The following is a 21,128-nucleotide window of genomic DNA, read 5'->3' as shown; positions in this document are numbered from 1 at the left end:
AAAAAAAGAAAAGTCATTTACCTGTAGTTTTTGTTCATCTTCCACACCTTGCAGCCCTGACAGACGATGCTCAGCCTCATCCAGCCACTTCATTAGACTATCATGTTCCTTCTTATACTGGGAAAACACTGGAGAGAGTTCCACCACCTGCCTCCTTTGAAATGACCTGCATTCCTACAATCCAGTGTAGTAGGAAAATATGGCGTAAGAGGAGGGAAGTAGTGAAAAGAAAGGTCTTATTTATTTGAAAAATAAAAATATTTGGGGGATTAATTTGAAGAAGCAAATTCCAAAATACGCAATAGTAGTCATCTGTTTTTTAAAAATAGCTATGTTCTATTTATCCACACAGACATGTGATCAAAGCCAGCCTGAGAGTCTTACCCTGCCTTTGAGCCACAACTCACATTACCAACTCCAATATGATTCAAACAGGTGAGTTAAAAGGAGTATAAGAACACAGATCCCCGTTGTTCTACACAAAGACATTTTCAACATGGCATGTGTAGGAAAGCGCCACAACATACCAGAGTCTTCAATTGTTGATAATACCCTCTATAGGAAGCGAAAGGAATTCAAGAGTAGATTCATATTCACACAAACCTCTTCAGCTAAGAGCTCAATAAATATGTTTATGTACATCTGTCTGTGTAGTCACTCTTCACACAGCCTGGTGGTGGAGACAAATCTCTGCTAGAGGGCCAAAGACAAGTGAAGCCAAATGCCCAACTGTCTGCACCCGTCTGTGTAAATAAATATAGGGTGGCCCTCTGAAGCTGTGAAAAGGACTTTAAATATCAAAACCACTCCCCAAAGAACTTTGAAATGACAAAATTCGTATTCTGGAACTGCAAAGATTCAGAGAGACAGACTGTGTGTACACACATTTAACTCTTCCTCGGAGAATCTTATATACTAAAAAAAGTCATAACCAGGTTGCAAGTGGGATACCAAAGGGAAGACTGCATAAGTGAGCTTCAACTATAGTAACTATCATAATCATACCTGCACACTGTTATACTTTTTCTGCAGAAGCAACAGCTGTACGCGGATCTTCTCTCTCTTATGGTCCTCCATAGGCTGCTGTAACAACTGCTCTCCTCTCTGTAAAACTTCTTCAATCTGAGCTCTTTCCTGATCCAGCTAAAATTACAAAAGCCTGTATTAACTACAGAAAGCTCAGCTATGTTTTCCAAAATGAATTTATTACCTGCTCAAATATTAACAGTAATAGTACCAAACTGTTGTTTCATGACCCAAATGTGAGCCAAAAAAATTTTAGCAGAGATTGGCCCCCAGAACTACGAAATCCTAAAATCCAACTTGGTCATTCCATAAACTTCACAGAGAGGTGACCTGCAGGAAGCTCACTCAATGAGCCAGCAGTAAGCAGCCACGACAAAAGGGCACTACGACTTCAGCTCCATTTCTATTTTAAACATTCCTTGACTAATAAGCAAGCTCAGACCAGAATAGCAAGAAAACGAAATAAATATAAAAACAAAGGGAAGCATATGTTCTATAATAAGAAGTCGTTCCATAGACGTCTTTTAAAAATTGTTTTCTGTAGTATAAGTGCCAATTTTCATAGACTTATATTCAGCTTCCAGCTCAGTTTATAATTTTTCATGTGCTTATAAGGAAGGCAGGGTGGCCTGGCAGGACTTTATCCAATTTTGTAGCCAACGAAGCTATTGCGAACAAGATGCAAACAAAAGTATGACTATTTTATACAGGTGAATAGAAAAGCCTAGATAAGAATCTAGAAAAAGATAAATTTTGTTCCAAGTTCTTATTTGGACTTGTTATAAGCCATATTACAACACTTATTTGCACCTCATCTCACAAGCGTCCACTGACCTGACCTATGCATTATGATTTAATATATCATACCAGTTTAAATTTAAAGTGAAAAAACTATCTAGCAAACAGAGGCCCCAAACTTCCAAATACATAGTAAGACTCAGCTGTATTAAGTAATTATTTCGACATAGCTTCAGACAGTTAGATATGAAGAAAAAAAAAAGTTTTTCACCCTATTATAAGGAATCCTTCCTGTAAAAGTAAACAGCTACTTTGAGCAGAAGAGAGAACGTAAATAAAAAAATCAAAGTTCACTGAATTATATAAAACCATGATGAAATTAGAGTGATTTATGACTAGTGACTCTCAATACACCAATCACGAGAAAACAGCTATGGGAAAACTACAGGAAAATTGTGCAGTGTTTCCAACGACCTAGTAATTCCCTGCATTTTCTACTCCTGTCTTAAAAAGATCTTCTCAGAAGAACTCCCCCTCAAAGTCTGGAGGAATGCAACGTGGACATAACAGAAAGGGAGTTAGACAGTTATTTAATTCTTCGTTGCTCACAAACCTTTTCATCTTCTCCACTCAACTCCAGATGCTTTTCCACAACTTTTAACATATTCTGTATGTCACACTCAAATTTTTCCAGGTCTGGAAAAGCTACTCTGACTTCACAGGCCTCTGACATGACAGGAAGTCGTTCTTGTCCAACAAGCATCTGCAAAGCAAAAATCAAACTTTGTTCAAGCTGAAAATTTAGTCTGAGTTGTTACCACACTTCAATGATTTAAACCAAATCTCCATGAACAGGCATACCAGCTTGTAGGACCACCAGATATCACCATAAAAAAAAATTGCAAGAGTTGTTTGATCTAGCACTGAGTTAGCTTGGACAGTGTTGATAGATACTACAAAGCTTCTACCTTCAAACTTCAATCTGAGCATTTTGGTGTCAACCAAAACACAAAACCTCCAGTCACATTGGCTTATGGTGGTGTTCTCTATTTCATAAATAAGTAATGCAATATATACATTTTTCCAATTCTTTATATCACATTTGTAAATTTCCCCTTGCAGCTCAAGTCATCACCTGCTACTCAGGTAAAAGAAGCAGTTGGTCTAAAATCAGCCTGTCCATTTTTCACCTGTAAATATCTACCCTTAAAAGAGGATCAAAAGCAGCAAAGTGCTGTTTTAACACAGAAAGAGCTATCCCCTAAAGCTATTTGCCATCATTTTGACATAGACCCCCCAAACATGTTTTGGGGGTCACTCATCCTCACCTTGGCACTTTTGATGTGCTGAGAGACCTTCTCAAAGTTACGGTTCAGTTCTGCCAGTTTGGGTTCAACAAGTTCACGGCATGACATCCCCCGACCATTCATTAGGATGATTGCCTGATCACGCACATTATCCACTCGAAGACTAACATCATCCAATTCAGATGTTAAGCGCTAAGAAGTGAAACAAAATGCAAATGGTTACCCTAGGAAAGGAAAAAAAATACTTTTTGGGGGAAAAAAAAAACCCAAACAAACAGGGAGCAAACCTGACTTCATTTAGAATCCAGAAATGATTACTTGACAGAAACGTTTCCTACCTTCACAGTTTCCTCCTTTTTGCTTGCTGACTTTTTCTCAATCTCATCCAGCAAGGCTTCAGCTTGATACAACCAAGTACTTATGTGGGCAACATTTTCATCAAAAATATCCAGCTGGCTCCGATGATTCTGAAAAAAAAGATGGAAAAAGTGCAATTATGTGAGACACTTAATATTCCACAAAAAACACCAACACAGAAACCAAATCCACCCACTGTCTACATTTAGCCTGTACCTGGGGCTAACCTATAGTAGTTGCTCTATCACCCAATAGCCCCTCATCAGCTGGGAAGGGGAAACAGGAAAAGGAGAGCAGACTCATGTTAAAACAGATTTAATGAAACAGCACTAATACCAAGAAAGGCATACAAAGTTATACTCAGCCCAATGAACATGTGTTGGTCACAATCAATGGGAAAGCAGTCCTCAGGAGCAGGCAGAAGCCAGGAGGAGCAGGAAGAGAAGCATCCTGAACCCCTTGTCCTCAGACATCTTCCCCTCTTTCTAGGCAGCATGACACTTATGGTATGGGATACACTTGTTAGCCAATTTGGGAAGGCTGCTCTAGATTTTGCCCCTCCCAGCCTAAGGACCTGGCCAGCTTGAAACTTCTAACAGCCTGGACAGCATGGCTGGCCTAAGAGTCTATCACAGCAAAACAGGACACCCACATAAAACCACACACACAAAATAAAAACCCTGCCAAAGCCACCATTATGAGTAAAAAGGAGACCAATGGAATAAAGTGTCATGGATACGCCTTGGAAAGGCTTGTAGCTTTCACCTTCAATAATTATTTACAAGAATTCAATTTTCATTCTAGACCCTTCAATATTATCGTTCCTAATTCCTAATAGCTGAGGTGGTTTTTCCAACTAAAGACAGACAATGTATTACAACATTACAGCCAGACCCCAACATCTCAGTCGACCAAAAACCCCATGATTTTTCCAGTTATCACTAGCACATGCAACAGCACACATTATGTGTAGTTTGGTTGGTTTGGTTGGTTGATTTTTTCTTTTCAATTGAAAGGGGGTTACACCAAAACCTACGAATTATAATAGTCAAGTTTTGATATTTTACTGATTACATTAAAATATTCTTCCTCTAAAGAAAAGTCACCACATTGTAGACATGTTAATTAGGTCTGCTTTCATATGCAGTCAAAAATCATAACATTAGGTGCCACAGATAGAAACAAGACATTATTCTCTGTGTGACAAAAGAAAGCTATTGGATTCAGAGAAGTACCATTCTGCTTAAGCACAGGGCTTCTTACCTAAATAAGGGTAGCTAAGCTTTGATCTTTTAGATGAACAAAACAAAGAGAAGGGAGGAAGCAGAAAAAGCCTATGATTCTCTAAATCAACACTAAGAAACTTTTTTCTTCACCTAGCAAAAGAACAACTTAATCTAACAAAGTCACCACAAAGACAACACTCATCACCAGACATGAACATAGTTTAGAAGGTTTTTAGTTACGGATCATCCTTACAGCACTTACAAATAAGGATGAACTACCTGACTACTCCTAACATAGACATCATTGGATTATGAAACGAACAGTACGACCTGCAACAGGCACCGGACAGGATGCACAGAGCTCACCATCTAGGTATACACCAAAGTTTCCACAATTTCAGCCCGTATCAGGGGCTTCTGAAGGTGGATTGTCATAACTAGCTGAAGAACACAGAAAAACCTTAACTATCTGAAAACATCAGTCTGATACTAGCATCAACTGTAGACTGTTTCATGTCCATTTAACAAGTCTTGCAGCTTTAGGCTGTATAATACACCTAGCCTTCCATTTACACAGCCAAACAGGCACTGTTGACCTCAACTCTGAGTTGGCATACCCTTAAACACATGCAGTTAGGGGCTGTCCAAAAGAGCAACAGGCTAACAGACGATCCCAAATGCTTTGCTGAACACCACTAAGAAGTTATCAATTGTTCATTAAACAGTCATCATCTGGGTCTCCAGGAAATATACTGACACAAAAATGCTGTGTTCATGCTGGAGCTGGCACAGAGGTTTCTTTCAGGCTGAATACAGAGCAGCACACACAGCAACCTCATGGAAACCAATGCTTTTGGGCTAGGTTCCTTTTTGTTTCCTACTTATATTAACAAACTCATGAGCTTATAGAAAGTTACGCAGAAAACACAAGATCCAACTTTTGGGCTTTAATTAACCTGTTACGAAACAAACATTTCCATAACTTGGTGGACTTTTTTCCCCTCAATTTAATCTGGCCAAATCAGCTACTACCAGTTAATAAGTAAACCCACTAGAAGTTTTATGAATGTCTGTATGCCCCCGTAACCCACTCAGTACAACAGTAGATGACCCCCCTTTCAGGATAGTTTAGAAAGTTACTTCTATGCAGTAGGGTAGCAAGAATTACATTAAGAGCTAAACAACAAGTGGACAAAAAAGGCTAGCACAACTGGTGTGCCAAAAGAGAAAGTGATAAAACATTAACAGGGAAGAGGTACAAGGAGACAAATTTGTAATTAAGGACAAAAGATTAAAAGTGTAATGTAATGGTACATAAAAGGAGGGGCAAGAACAGAAAGATAAAGAGATTAAAACAGATGTGTGAAAGGTGTTCACTAAGTGTATGCTGGATTTTCTATAGAAAAGAATTACACCAGAAAGTCTAGGGGGAGTAAGAACCCAGAAAAGAGTCCTAGCACTGATGCCAGGAAAAAGAGAAAGGCAAAAGAAAAAAAAAAGTTAAACTTAATTTTATTCTCTACAACTAAGCAGGTTATTCCCACTAGGTCAAGTTAACTGTCTACCTGGGATATTTACATAGTTTGATCACTCCTACATCCAGATTCTGCTTTTTCATCTCTTACCCACTGAACAACAGCCACTACTACCAAGCACAGGACACCAATGTGTTTTAGCACATCTAAAACAGTTGCGAGTAAGTTGCAAAACAGTTCCCCACCTTCCTCAGTGTACAAAACCTCCTGACTCACCTCTCCATCTACAGAGTGACCAGATACCCATTCTACAGTCCTTTAAGTCCATAAGACACCATGGAAGCTTCACATCACAGCGAAGTAAGACACGGAAAAACTGCGACTGCTACAAGGGTGTGGAAGCACAACCACCCTGAGTATTCCTCACACGTGCAACTTACCAACAAGGTGTCACACCAGTCCTCGGTCCAGGTCCGAACTCTGCTCCAGCCAGCATTAAGGATGCACAGCTTCTCCTCCAGGGAAGTCTCACTCCCTTCCACCAGAGCCTGGAGTGCAGTGCAGCTTTCCGTGATGCTCTTCAGATCAGCTTTCCTCCTCTCCAGCTCTCTCAGCACATTCTGAAACAAGAGGAGCCATTAACACTGCACACTGCTCCCAATACAAGGGCCAAATTTTTACCTCCACAGGAAACGAACGGGATACTAGATGATCTTCACTTGACAAAAATCAAGCCAAGTAGAATCACCTACTGTTTATACTCGCTTTCTGTAGATAGTGACCTCCCTTTTTTTTGTGGGCGAGAACACAGTGCATGTAAGTGTCCTGAATAACTTAGCTTGAGACCTTTTTGCATTGTGGTTTTGTATCTTCACAGTCCCTTTTCATTGCATCACATCACATTATAGGTCCAATTTTAAAAGGTTCTTTTCTACACCGTCAAGGACCACAGAGAACACAATTTTCAAGACACATTTCGGATTTCTCTGTATCTCTTCCTATTAAAACACTTATACACTTGGCAATAATGAGAAAAATGGTAGGCCAAGGCTGAATGTTGGTGGGGTTTTTTGTTTTTGTTTTGTTTTTTTTTTTTTTTTTAAAAACCACCACCACTCACTACTGCCTATGTTCAATTCACTTGCTACATATTGTTGTTAAATTACCTATATGTAGATATGTAAATACACGTATCGTTAGCTCTAATATTTTTTTCAAGTCATCTCTGCTGTTAAATAGGGGAGGTTTCAATCTTAAAAAAAATCATGTTCTTTGAAAGAATGCATACTGACATACAAATTAAGTCATATGTCATCTCTTGAATATCCGCATATGGTTTCCATGTGGAAAATAGCACCTCTTGCCATACAAGACCACCGATCTTATTAGTGATAACATCTGGCTATTTAGAAAGCTCTTTGATGTCAGTATACAGTCTGTGGAAGAATACAGTTAATCACAAGTAATGTCTGGAGCTTCCTGAACATCATCTTGTCTGAAGTAAACAATTTATTATTTTATCATAACTTATTGTCTTAGAGACAGAAACAAATACTCACGTTACTACATTTTAAAATTGCCTCTAGAAAACCTTAAGACAGGAAGGACAACTTTGCATGCCACACAAAGGGCTTGTCCTCCTAGTGGTGTAGTGTAAAAGTTCATGAACTGTTCACATTGCTTACAAACATACAGTAAATATACTTCAACAAGTACTTACAAGCTTGCTTGGAAAAATTCTTAGGGATACTGCCACAGCAGAAGTGTAGTGCTAATAATTGCTAATCCCGAGTGAAATGGGTGAGAACAGGTTATAAGTAGAGATTTTTTTGTAATTTTCTAAGCTTTCAAGTTTTAAAATTGTATGCAGACCTATTCCAAAAGTAAAAGGTGACAGAAAATGACTGGGAAAATAAAAAAAAAGTATTGCTGAACTGTATCAACTGACACTTGTTGCTAACTCCAACGACTACAGATATAAGTTTCTACAGTTTGAGAAAATAGATACTTTGCTTCATAATAACAACACATTTGCCTGCTTCCATGAAAATTTCCAATTTATAGATGAAAGAAAAGAAAGAACTACAGGAGCTTTTCGTTTTGCCAAGTCAAAATTTTGAGGACAAAGCTGTTTCAATGAAACTCAATTTTTCCATAAAACTGTCAGTGAACTTTGTTTGCTCTACCAGTAAAATATTTGACACAGCCCAAAATTATATTTGCTGATAATCAAGAATAATACACTTATAAAGTGCATTAGAGATACAGTAAGCTACTCAAATACCTATTAATACCAAATATGTAGTAATACCTTTAACATTTCACTGGCTGTTTAAGTCTGAGGCAAGATGTCAGAGATGAAACAGATCCGACTCAGTAAGGTACTGAATACGATCACCTGAATCCACTAAAATTTAATGATGTAAAAGATTTAGGAACAAGTTACAGGGATTTAAATTCACAGCCACTTCTACATCGTATTGCCATAGTGTTAAAAATTTATTCTATAGATATTTAGAGCACGCTTACTTTGGCCCAGGCAATTTCTGAATCTAGATCAGAAAGCAAGCTCTCTGAAGCAGACTTCTGCACGAGCTCAGCCTCAATGGTGGCTAGCCAGTCTGACAAAGAGGCAGCATCTTTCTTCATTTTACGTGCCAGGTAAGATGCTCTTTCGAGGTCTTGTTTTCCTTCTGTCACCTACAAAAAAAAAAAAGGGAAAAAAATGACACAACTAGATATTAAAAGATAGTAAAAGCGCTAGCCAGATAAAATATCCACCTGAATACACAAAATCCTTACATCATAACACTGTCTTGGATTAGGGAAGGACCCTGAAAAGTCATTTATAAACTTCTGCATCTTACTACAGAAAGCAGAATATGTAAAACCAGAACAATTTTAAATTAAGATGCACTTAAAGGAGACAAAGCAGCCTGCATACCAACTTACTTATAGCTAGGAATCAAACTGTTGTTTAAGCTTTGTTTATTATGATCCTTTAACTGAAACTCAAGGGGATATAGAATCCAGTCAGTCACAGGTAAAATTTAGTTCCTTTTTGTATTTTGATGGACCTGCTAGCAGAAAGGTGTGAAGATAAATTTCACTGAAAATCTAGTCTTCCCTTGAAAATGTCTCAGTAAAGTGAATATGAAATTTGATGTTTGCTGCAGTATAATCAATTCTATTTCATACTGGCCACATAATTAGTCTGGTTAAACTTTAACACAGACTTGAGAATAAATCCAGCCAAAGCAATCAGAATCAACTGACATTTTGAAAAACTGTCTTCTGTCTCAGCTTAGTGTTTATATGCATTCATTCAAAATAACGCACTCTTTGAAGATCTAAAAAAAATAAATTCAGACACAAACCAAATCATAACATTATACTGCCAATAACACTGCCTTTTCACCCTTTCCCAATTTCTTGTCTACATTTTTTCTGAGTTATAGATGTACACGCTCCACTAGAATCCACACCTTCGTGAATGTTCTCCACTTTACAACCATACAATATTTCCTAGGGCTCATTTCAAGATCTTCCAACAATGTAACCTGGCCACTTACCCACAGCTTCATTCACAGAACACTGAACAGGCATGAGTCTATTTGGACTTCTGTCTTAATTTAGGTAGGAAAAGAATCCCTTATTTCCCCTGCTCCCTAAGGGTTTAACCACTTTTAAACACTTCACTTGGATAAATAACTGCCAATTACTAAGAGAATTGCTCAAATCAATATTTAATGCAGTTCATGGGAAACACAGGTTTGCCTGCACATTCTATTTTATACTAAGAGCAACCCTCTAAATAGATTACTAGTAGAAACCATCGTGACACCTCCCCAAAAAAAATATTGCATCAACTCAAACTTTTCATATGACAATATGATAGTACATTATCTTGCAGGCTTGTTTATGGACAAGAGAAGGTACAACAGCGCCCAAAGACTTTAACAAACAGCAGGCCAGATTCGCCAGCATGATGAAAGCCCTGTGAACCTTCCTTTCTTCAAGGCTACCTCCCCTTCACAAATGCTCTGTGAGCACAGGGGTCTGGCACAACTACAGGATTGTTATGTGTAATCTTTAATCTCTCAACTGATTGCTCCTAGATATAGCAACTAGCCTATACAGTATCAGCTTCAAAATCAAAACAGCATCCAACATCAAAACAACAAACAAGGGACTTTTTATGCAGGCAAATGTTCACACGTACATTTGGTTTTCTTACCTGTGCCCCCAAGTCATTGTAAAGAAATTTCAATGCTGTCAGTTGTTCATCCATCCCTTTGGGATTATCTGTCTGTTGCTTCTGTACAATTTGCCTTCCTGTCTTGATGACTGTTTCAACCTCCAATTTCACCTCACTGAGGGTCTTATAGAGTTTCTGAAAGCACAAATATGTATATTGGTGAACAATTGGTAGGGCAGATTTTCAGACTTTGCTTCATTTGGGGACCTGACCATCAAATTGCACTTGAACTCTAAACTATGGATTAAGACCAATGCCTGCCAAGAAGATTTCAAACTCCTGATGTTCCATATTTTATTCTAGTTTTAATTTTCACCCCAAAAAAATAATTACCCCAACAATTAAGCAGTGTTTACTCCATAGCACCACCACATGTGCCAAGGCTAACATTAAGATCTGTACTTGATTTTATGTATAGTGTTTGTTTTGTTCAAATACTAAGAACCAAGCGAACTTGCCCCTGGAATGATGCTTCTCCATAACATGAGGATGCGCCAGGGAATGGAGTTTACAAAGCCTCAGCTGTTCCACCACATCTGTGATCAACAATCCACTACTTTTACATCCATGTTCTCACTCAGAAGGATTAGAGAGTTTTAGTTGTCAATTGTTGTAACAGTTCCATCAGGACTTTAAGCAAAATTTCCCCAAGAGAGAGAGTCTAGGCAAGAAGAATCACACAAGAAACACATACCCCCAAGCATGAGTTAAGAACATTACATACTTACCATGCACTTGTCCAGATGAGCTTGGATTACATCTGGATCAGTATCCCTCACATCCAAGACATGAAGTTCTGCTTCTACACCATCCAACACCCGCTTGCAATCCAACATGCGCTGCTCAAAATTGGCTGGTTTCTGGAAAAGCTGATACTTTGTAGATACTTCACGAAATTTTCTCTGTTTTAAAGAATATTATGTTAAAAGATTGTTTTAAATACCTGCACTTCAAAAAATAAAGTTCAAAGCACCTACCCACCCCACCCCCAGATTCTAACTTGCATCTTGTGATACCACAACTCAGCATACATGGCAGCACTATTTGCCAAGCCAAATTCCATCACCTATTCCTATTCACTTGAGGTGCAAGAGAGCTAGTTCTGTAACATACCCTTTCAAAGTATCCATCCTACTGAAGTATAAAGACTTTCTGACTTTCAACATTTATCCCATGATACTTACAATATTTAAACTTCCTTATTTAATTCATCTAGTGCTGCTTGTTTCCTGTCAAAAGCATATAAAAACATACTTCTGAGGTTCAGTTGACCACATCAAGCTATTTACAGGCTGACAACAGCAGTGTGTAACTAAAAACCTGAAGCTCTTCACATTTAAATTCTTAATGCAACTCTCATTTTTACCTGCAAAGCATCCAACTGAGTTCCACCACGGGGAGACCTGCACTCAGGAGAAGCAGGAGGGAAAGTACGAGCACTTTTCTTGAGCTCCTCTAAGGTGGATTCATGAGCTGCAATCTCAGCTTGAATTTTCTGCCATGTCATAGAAACAGGAGGGAAAAAAATGTTACAAAATTGCTTGCAGAGAGGGGAGGAGGAACTTGCTTACCACCTATTACCCACCAGAAGTAAATGCACTCTCTAAGAGTTAAATACTACCAGGTTTATTTTAAATATTCTGGCTCTGGTGACAGCTTGCTAAATTAAAAGATTTCAAAAAATATCACCGAGTACATCAGCACAGGCCTGAAATGAAGCCTTCACAAAAAGTCTAGGCTGAGCACTACCATGAGATATTTCAAAATGTTTTGTAATGAAAAGCTATACTGGAATACCTGGGCCTCCTGAGGCATCTGAAAGGCATCTACCCTATCAGTCAGGTAAGATGTCAGCTGTCTATCCAGCTCTGCTAAGTTTTCCTGCAAGACCTGCAACATGTGGTCAGTTTCTCGCATGGTCTGAAGCTGCTGTTCCAAGGCAATCTGCCGGCTCACCGCCTGAGTGGGAAAGAAAGGTAAAACAAGATGGAGCAGTAATTCAATATGGATTATATTAAACTTTCTCAAAACAAGGTGGGGGAGACCAAAACACTCCTGTGCCAGGAGGACGGTCTAAAAAAAAAAAAGCAAAAGCAAGCCCTCTAAGGCAGCAATTTTTGAAATCTTCAGTGATTCCTATTGGTAACTGACAAACAACGGCATACAAGAATTCTGCTACTAGATATACATGATAGTGAAAACAGGTCTCTCCTGTCACCTCAGGAAGAAAGTTTTCTGTTAAAAACATGCCAGCGTCAGAAACTAGCTATTCAATGGGAATCAGGGACTTGTTAATACACTACAGATCAATATTGTTTGAGGTTAATGACCTTCTATGCCAACTGGATACTCACAAGTCTATGGGGCCAGATAAGATCCACCCAAGAGTGCTGAAGGAGCTGGCGGAGGAACTTGCCATGACACTCTCCATTTATCAGCAATCCCGGTTAACAGGAGAGGTCCTGGAAGACTGAGGGCTTGCCAATGTGACACCCATCTACAAGAAGGCCCAGAAGGATGATTCAGGGAACTACAGGCCTGTCAGCCTGACCTCGGTACCAGGCAAGATTATGGAGTGGTTCATCTTGGATGCACTCACACAGCAAGCACAGGACATCCAGGGAATCAGGCCCAGCCAGCATGGGTTCATAAAAGGCAGGTCCTGTTTGACCAACCTTATCTCCTTCTAGGATCAGGTGACCTGCCCAGTGGATGAGGGAAAAGCTGTGGATGTTGTCTACCTCAACTTCAGTAAAGCATTTGACAGTCTCCCACAGCATCCTATTGAACAAGCTGGCGGCTCATGGTTTAGACACATGTACTCTTCGCTGGGTTAGAAACTGGCTGGATGGCTGAGCCCAGAGAGTCGTGGTAAACGGAGTTAAATCCAGTTGGCGACCGGTCACAAGCAGTGTTCCCCAGGGCTCAGTTTTGGAGCCAGTCTTGTTTAATATCTTTACCAAAAACCTGGGTGAGGGGATTGAGTGGTGGAGTCACTATCCCTGGAGGTGTTCAAAAGATGTATAGCTGTGGTGCTTAGGGACGTGGTTTAGTGGTAGGCTTGGTAGTGTTAGGATTATGGTTCGACTTGACGATCTTAAAAAGGTCTTTTCCAACCAAAATGATCCTATGATGTGTAAACTTGCACATTTTCTTCGAAAACAATAAACTTTGTCTTTCTGTTACAGTGTAAAAACGGAGGTTCACAGTTCCTTCACTCTATTGCCTCTCCCTTCAACAGCAAAACTTCTAAGTTCATCTGAAATGTCACTACTTGCATGGGAACACAAATTCCCAACTATTAACACAGGCACAGACCAGTAGGTGCGTACATACACACACACAGATGGGGAAAGTTGTCAACGGTCCAGTGTGTTAGCGCTGCAGCTGCCAAAGCAGATAGTTTTTATACGGCAATGAAGTACTGTTGTAACAGGAAAAACAACAGTGAATGCTAACTTAAATGACAGCATGTAGCCCCCAGCTGAGGGCACTGCATTAATGTTGCTCACTGTAACGAGGATGAACCGAAATTCCCTCTATGACTACACTTTGGCAGTGACAGAAAAAAAAATCATCCTACAATTTGGCAGGGCCTTGTATCACCAGGATACAAAACACAAGTTACAAATTTATGCAACCTGAAATACAGTTAGTCTTCCTCTACTCATTAAATCTAGAAAAAGATTAGATTAAAGTATAAGAGAAAGGGGACAACGTAATAGATGGGCAATGAGAAGAATGTTTTCCTTCTGTTTCTTATTTCAGTGTGACTTCTTCCTAGCTATTTCAAAGAGTAAAAAGGTCACTTATTCATGTTCCTCGTTTTTACAGTTAGTGACCAGCTTGCCAGCATCTACCACAGTAGAAAGGGAATATTAACCTCAGTTATTGAACTATCCCCCTTGAGACTGGAATTGCATTTTTGTCAAAATTACCTGGAAAAATACCAGGGGGTTCCCGCAGTGTAAGGGTGTGCAAGTGTGCAAAACAAAACCTGACTCAAGTCAGAGGCAAAAAGAAAAAAAAAAGCATCTTGCTCTTAGGGCATTTTTCTAAACTGAAAACAGCTGACAACTTTGCAAAGGCTTTTCCTCTTTTCCTGTATTGCAGTCCTGCATCTATGAATTCAGCTATCTAACAGAAATCATTTCAGACCACTGAGCTGAAAAACCCAGTTTACTTCAACCCTGCCCCCAAATTCTTACCAAGTGACTCAATTCCTCATAGCGGGCATTGAAAGCCTCCAATTTTTCACTGATGATATCATCAAGAATCCCTCCGTCAATCAGTGTCTGCCCAAGTTCCCGAATCTGGGTTCGATTATCAGCTGGATGACGCAGGACGGATTCCAGGGCCTAATTAGCAAAGAAAGTTTTAAAGGTCAAGACACTGAATATTACTACATTTTCAGAGGTGGAAATCTGGCTGCATGCACAGAAGTTTTACACATCAAATATCATGAGAGCACTCTAAAGGCATGAATTAGTTATGGCTTAATCCATGATGGCACAAGGCAAATACAGTGGTCATTTTGCTTTAGATAATTAAACTTCACAGCACTTCTCGCCTATTCACATAATTTCATATTGTAGTGCTGGAAGGTGTTAATCAATTTACACAGGACAGGAGAGCACATACAATTTTAACATGGTACTAAGTATGGCACAATCATGTACTGCAAAATTTAGCTTTTGATGGACGATCTTACACATCCATTCCAGATTCAGAGTAATACGTTCATTTAACCTGAAGAATGAGAATATTCAACACATAGTTCAGTATTCTACTGAAATGTAGAATTTGTGGGGGTTTTTAAATGGAGCTATCTGAAAAGTTACCAATCCGACAGAACGGCTACAATACCTCAAGAGCGTCATTGACAGCATCCAATTTATCAGGCAGATTTTCCGTCATTTGCACCCTTTCTTCCAGATTGTTTAGCCAACCTGTTTCTAAATCAAGATACTGAAGCAGCTCAATCCAACATGACCACACCTCCTAGAAGCAACAGGGAAAAAACCTGTTAGCCTCGAATGCCAGGCATAGCTCATATCCCCTATGAACAGCTTACAGAAGTTATGCTCGAGACATTCATCTAAAATAGACAAGCAGAAAATATTCAAAAACATGCCATGGTGCAGGAAGTTGTAGACAGAAAAACATGCAACTACAGCAGCGAGATAAAAAGAAATACGCAAAATACACAGAAGTCTCTAAACTCATACTAAAATGATCACTGACATTCAGATTATTACATTTAAGAATGCAACAAAATGCATCCACTCCTTTTGAAAGATGGGACATACACAACCTACCACAAACAATAATCAACATGTCCTAATTATTATTGTATTTCAACCTTTACTCTCTGAGAAGTTTTTCTAACATTTGGAAGACACATGGATAGACAACAGAGCTGTGAGACAAGGTTGCTTATTTGCACAAACGTTGATTACAATACAGATTATAAAAGCGAAGTTAGATGGTGTCTCATGGATTCCAAGGATGTCATCTCAAGGCAAAGTAATCAAAGCAAATCAGACATTTTCAGTATCCTTCTCCATCCATTCCTCTTGTGTCACCTGCCCCCGTTCTACTAAGCTGAGAGCTATCATTCTTACCTCCAAAGTGTGGCACTTCCCCCGGATCCGATTGCAGAGTAGCTGGTAATTCTCCAGCACGACGTTCAGCTCGGTTGCCAGGTCCTGACCGCTAGACGGCACTTTGGTGGCCAACATCTTGATGTTGTCTTTGAGAATCTTCACCCGCACCTCTTTCTGCAACACATCCTCCTTCGCTCTCTGCCCAAAGAAATGTGTTACACGATCAGCCCTCAACTACCATACAGTCAGCTATTCACCATTCGAACCAAAGATCATCAGTTCAACCTTGGAAGCGTTGCTGCCAAAATATTTGTGGGTCTGAGGACAACAAAATACAGCACTAACTTGCATGGAATTCAGATTATGTTAAGTGTCTAAAAATCCTATTTTATTAAACACATGGACATATTTAACATTTACAGTTTGATCATTAAAAATCCATGACTCAAGGCAAAAAATATTAAGTTCAGTGCTATTTATATGCTAGAATATAGATATGAAAAAAAAAGAAACGAACCAGAAAGAAAAAATTAGAGGTTTGCTAAATACAAGCATATCAGGAGAAAAAGGTAGGGTGTATTTACAGAAGTTATGAGTCCCCGACCTCAGTAACTACCTCCCAAAGTCATCCAGGAAAGATTATGTAATTACCAAGAACACATGTAACTGCAAAGTCAGGACCTGTCCCACAGCTGTTACACACACTAGAGGAACATGCAAAAAGGACAACCAGAAGAATTCCTTCAGCCCAACTGCACTCAGAGGAGCTTGGTAACAACTACGGAAGATAAGCACAGTACAACTCCCGACACACAGGCCCGGAGAAATCATATTACCAGTTGTCGAATTTTGCCCTAACCGAAATTCAGGAAGCAGGATAGCTGGAAGACAGATCACTCAGACCAGTCTGAGCCTGTCTCTGTTGAGACCACTAGAAGGCTCCAGAAATACAGACTGTCCCATATCTCCTTCGTCTAGGTTTCAAGGACAGTTTTATGAAGTTGAAGTACCTCTGATACATAAGGCAGTGCACTTTATGGTAGAATTCAGTACATGATAGCATTATTGTTCCACATATTGTTCAAGAGGTCTTCTAAATGTAAGGCAATGAAAAAAACACGAGTTAATGGAAGGGCAAAAAATGGAAAATCTGGGAAACATATTATTTTATGGCAGGAATATCAAAAGCGACCTAGCCTCATCTTAAACCTACTCCTTCCAATGTCAGCAGGAGTTCCACTCTCTGTTCAAATGATGGCAGAATTCGGCAAACTCAAAAGTTTTTCAAAGCCTTATGCAAAAATGCTCCTGGTCAAATATACAGTGCTCTTTCCCAGTCCTAAAAGTAGTCCCAGCATAATATTCTTACTGTAAATGAAAGATGATAAACTGTTACAGTAATCTTACTGGCTCAGTGACATACCTGCCAAATTTAAAAGTACAGAATATAATCTGGATTTGACAAAGGTAAATGTGTTCAAAGTCTCTCAGATTTGCCAATGAAAAGAGTTTTTTTCTTTCTTGGCTTGTGTTCAGCAGGCTGTCAGCCTATGTGATCTCAAATGGCTTCAAAGGGCATGAATCTATTAAAAGACTTGTTGAAGACCACTTCAGAAAAGCCCCTTCAAAAAGAACAATTCAAAGCTTCAAATAGATTTGTCAAAGCACTTGTAAGGGAGAAAACAAAATATTTAATGCTCCATCAAGTAACAGTGTAGTGGATACTCATTTAAATAACATGTATACAAGTCAAAACACTTGTGAAGATATGCCTGAACTCTCAGATCTAAAAGCAGAGAGAATTATTGTTTATTCTGTATATACATCCAAGAGAATTAGCTATTCAACTGGTAATTTATAATGAGAGAAAAATAGCTCCTTCCTCTCCCTTTTTTCTTCTGGCCAGCAGTCCCAAAATTAGAGAAGCAGGGACCAGCATGAACAGATTAGGAACACACAAAATAACCTGACAACAGAACTGTTTTAAACTGCTTTTCTAACTGTTGAGTTACTATATCTAGGTGACAAGGAACAGAAGCCCAACAGCTAGAAGCAGAAGAATATGTTTTCACAACGGCTAATTTAGACAGGTATAATATCACCTTTTCTTTCTTTCGCAAGTTTAATCTCCTGCAATAAGTTTCCATATTCTTAGTGTTTAATATGCTACACATATGCCTGGCTCAACAGCTGGGCAAGCTGCTATTCATTATGAAATCCCTATCCCTTGCTGCCAAACAGAACATCTGCTTTTATAGTTCGTGCTTTAAAAACAAAAATTCCACAAAGCAAAGCTGAAAAATACCACTTATCTTGTCATTACCTGAGCTCCTTTCCACACAGATAATAATTCCACACAAGGTCAGCCCCCAAAGCCATTAACTTTTGTTTCTCTTTAATCAGGTCTCTACAATGACCTTGTATTCCTGACCTTCATTTCCTCCACCGCATTCTCTAGCTCTTCAGGGGACTTGTATTCAAAATCTTTCTCCAAATACTCTTCTTCAGCTTGGGTCATCCATTCTTGCATCTCTGCCAAATCCTTTTTCAGATTTACAGCTTTTTCCTGACTTTCAGACAGGCGATTTTTCTGACTAACAATCTAGAATCCAAGGTGGAGAAAGAAACAGCAGTTTTGTTACTTAAACGCCCTTGTATACGTGGAAAAAACCCAAAAGTTCTTTGTTAAAACATTTTACTACCAAAACATTTTCAGGCCTTTTTAATTAACAAAAGACTTTTTACACACACAGACACACACACACTCATGATCCCTTTTTAGTAGATCAACAAGATCTAGGTGAGAGAAGGAGGAACATGACCTTTTTTCCTTATTGTGTGTAAACTGGTAACAATACCCAGAAGTCGTCAAGATGGAACAAAAACCCTTCTCTGATCACAGCTATCATACAGTTAGATATATCTTTATGCAGAGCACTAGAACACCCTTCAGGCCTCACTTCTTTCCACAGCCCAGGCAATCTGGATTCTGTATCAACAGCAAGGTTCTCCACCGCAGATTCTCACCAGGCATTGCAAAGAAAGAAGTATGTTTCTACAGACAGCAGAAAGCTTCCAGCCAAAAGAAACAACCACATACATCAGAATGAAGTGGTAGTCTATTTATAGCCTTTTTTTTTTTTTTAAAGCTGGTAGAAATTACACAGGGACAGAATAATATTCCAGATTTCAGGAACAACAGAACAAAACCATCAGATTTCCCTCCCACCCACCCCAGAAAGAGCAGCATGAGGCAAAGCTATCGAAATAACATTTAGTTACAAACGATTAGAGTTCACTGTGCTCCTTTCAGTTAGGTACCAAGAAGTACATATATTCAAACAAAACTACTGTTGCACAGGTATCCCCTACTAATATATTTGTGCTTCTGAAGGATTCACTGGGACAAGTTGGATTTCAGCCACTCTCAGTGGAACAAGTAAAACATACTCGTCCCACTGTTTCACTGTTCCACCTCTTCACCATCCTACCAATGCCACACAATCGAACAAACAGCTGCAGTAAGCAGCAAGCACTAGCAACGTACGGAGAACTCACCTGTTTGCTCAGTTTCTCCCATTGAGTCTGGCAGTCTACTAGCCTAGACTTTGCCCAAGTATTTATGCTTGCAATAGGCTGAGCTCTTAAAGCAGACTCTACTTCTTTCATCTCTTTCAGTGATGGTTCAATTTTCTCCATTTCATTGACAAACATCTGAACACACATCAGAAAAAAAGCGAATGTTGTTCTTTAGCAAGACATCACATAAATTTATAGGATTTTGTAATTTTTAATTATTCCACTTTAATAAACTTTAATAACTTTAATAAAAAAGCAGACTGATGCTGTGTTCAATACCAGACTGTTTGAAACAATCCTTCAGTGGCCCAAAACATCAGAACTATGCAACTAAAATAGGAGAACACAGCTCACCATACACAGTGCAAACATTCTCACATGCCAAATATCAACACTGGAACAACGCAAGTCTGAAGATCATGTGCACTAAATACCCTGATGTTTCTGGCATACCTCAGACTTGTATTCTCCTTCCAGAAATAAAAGTTCGAAAGTACACTGGAATTACTTACTATAAGATAAAATTCTACCTATTTGTGACCATTATGTGCCACTAGCTAGGAAGCAATCCTACTGGTAAGGCACATACAATTCCTAAACCCTAGGAGTTTAATCAGAACTATTTGTTTGTTATTTTTATTACCCTTGGGAGTTTAACGCAGAACACACTTTTCACTCTCAGATTCAATTCCCTAATCACAAAATTGAGAAAAATATACAAACATTTTCAGAGGAAATAATGTCAACTTGTAGATGAGTATTTGTAAATTTGGTCAAAACCTTTGAAAAGCCCAAAGTGTTATGGCTACATACAGGGAACCAATTAAAATGTGTCCTGAAGAAAGATAAGGCAATTCTTCTGGCAAGCTTTATGGAATATGCTATGGGCAATATGTAATAATACAAGCAAAACAAGAAAGAGATCCTAGTCATTATTTATTTTAAAAGATTTCTCAAAAGAGCAAAACTCACTGTGCACTGGTCAAGTTGTCTTTGAAGTCCTTCGGTATCTCCTTGAACGGTCTTTTCTGTCATTAAGAAGTCTTTCACACCATCCATCCACTTCTGAACGACTTTTGAATCAGCCTAAATCACATATAGTAATGAGTTGATACAATGCCACGCTGAAGAATGTATGGCTGTTGCATTTCAACTTCTAGCAGTGTCAAAAGAATATTCCACAGGCTGTCAGCACTGCCTTGGTTTTGAATCAGACCACCTTTGGTTTAATTTTTTGTTTTGGTTGTTTGCTGTTTTTTTGGTGTTGTCATCTGTATCATCCCATCCCTGCCACCCCCCACCTCCTTGTCTCTATTCTCAAATTTATATGAAAGTTAAATTCACAACAGAGGTATTCTCCCATCCACGCCACAGCATGGTTTAATTGACTGCGCTGCTCCAGGCTATTTATCACACAGAAACACAGGATTGAGTAAGGAGGCAAGCAAGGCTTCAAGTAGTATGTGGTTACTCTTCACATGAAGGGCCTGGCTGAAGGCTGCGAATAGCAGCAGAAACCATGTACAAGTGCTTCCACCACAGTCGTTCGAGAAACA

The 21,128-nt window shown here is 39.1% G+C and overlaps 1 protein-coding gene across 1 annotated transcript in view; it reads right to left on the bottom strand.

The window, feature by feature from the left end:
- The window catches only part of UTRN (utrophin), a 397,724-nt gene that overhangs the window by 250,926 nt on the left and 125,670 nt on the right, over positions 1 to 21,128 (bottom strand). The window contains exons 23-39 of the mRNA XM_086461077.1: positions 20,545 to 20,658; positions 19,552 to 19,707; positions 18,425 to 18,595; positions 16,012 to 16,191; positions 15,254 to 15,388; positions 14,596 to 14,745; positions 12,185 to 12,346; positions 11,754 to 11,882; positions 11,116 to 11,289; positions 10,367 to 10,522; positions 8,659 to 8,829; positions 6,570 to 6,749; positions 3,410 to 3,538; positions 3,093 to 3,263; positions 2,378 to 2,527; positions 1,006 to 1,143; positions 22 to 174 (exon numbers count right to left, since the gene is read on the bottom strand). Coding sequence (XP_086317203.1) covers positions 22 to 174; positions 1,006 to 1,143; positions 2,378 to 2,527; positions 3,093 to 3,263; positions 3,410 to 3,538; positions 6,570 to 6,749; positions 8,659 to 8,829; positions 10,367 to 10,522; positions 11,116 to 11,289; positions 11,754 to 11,882; positions 12,185 to 12,346; positions 14,596 to 14,745; positions 15,254 to 15,388; positions 16,012 to 16,191; positions 18,425 to 18,595; positions 19,552 to 19,707; positions 20,545 to 20,658 — 2,619 coding nt within the window. The remainder of the gene's footprint in view (positions 1 to 21; positions 175 to 1,005; positions 1,144 to 2,377; positions 2,528 to 3,092; positions 3,264 to 3,409; positions 3,539 to 6,569; positions 6,750 to 8,658; positions 8,830 to 10,366; positions 10,523 to 11,115; positions 11,290 to 11,753; positions 11,883 to 12,184; positions 12,347 to 14,595; positions 14,746 to 15,253; positions 15,389 to 16,011; positions 16,192 to 18,424; positions 18,596 to 19,551; positions 19,708 to 20,544; positions 20,659 to 21,128) is intronic.

Source organism: Leptosomus discolor, chromosome 2, assembly GCF_034619465.1.
Source record: "Leptosomus discolor isolate bLepDis1 chromosome 2, bLepDis1.hap2, whole genome shotgun sequence".
Lineage (NCBI taxonomy): Eukaryota > Metazoa > Chordata > Aves > Leptosomiformes > Leptosomidae > Leptosomus > Leptosomus discolor.
Note: the sequence above shows the minus strand (reverse complement) of the source record. Positions and strands in the feature narration are given on the sequence as shown.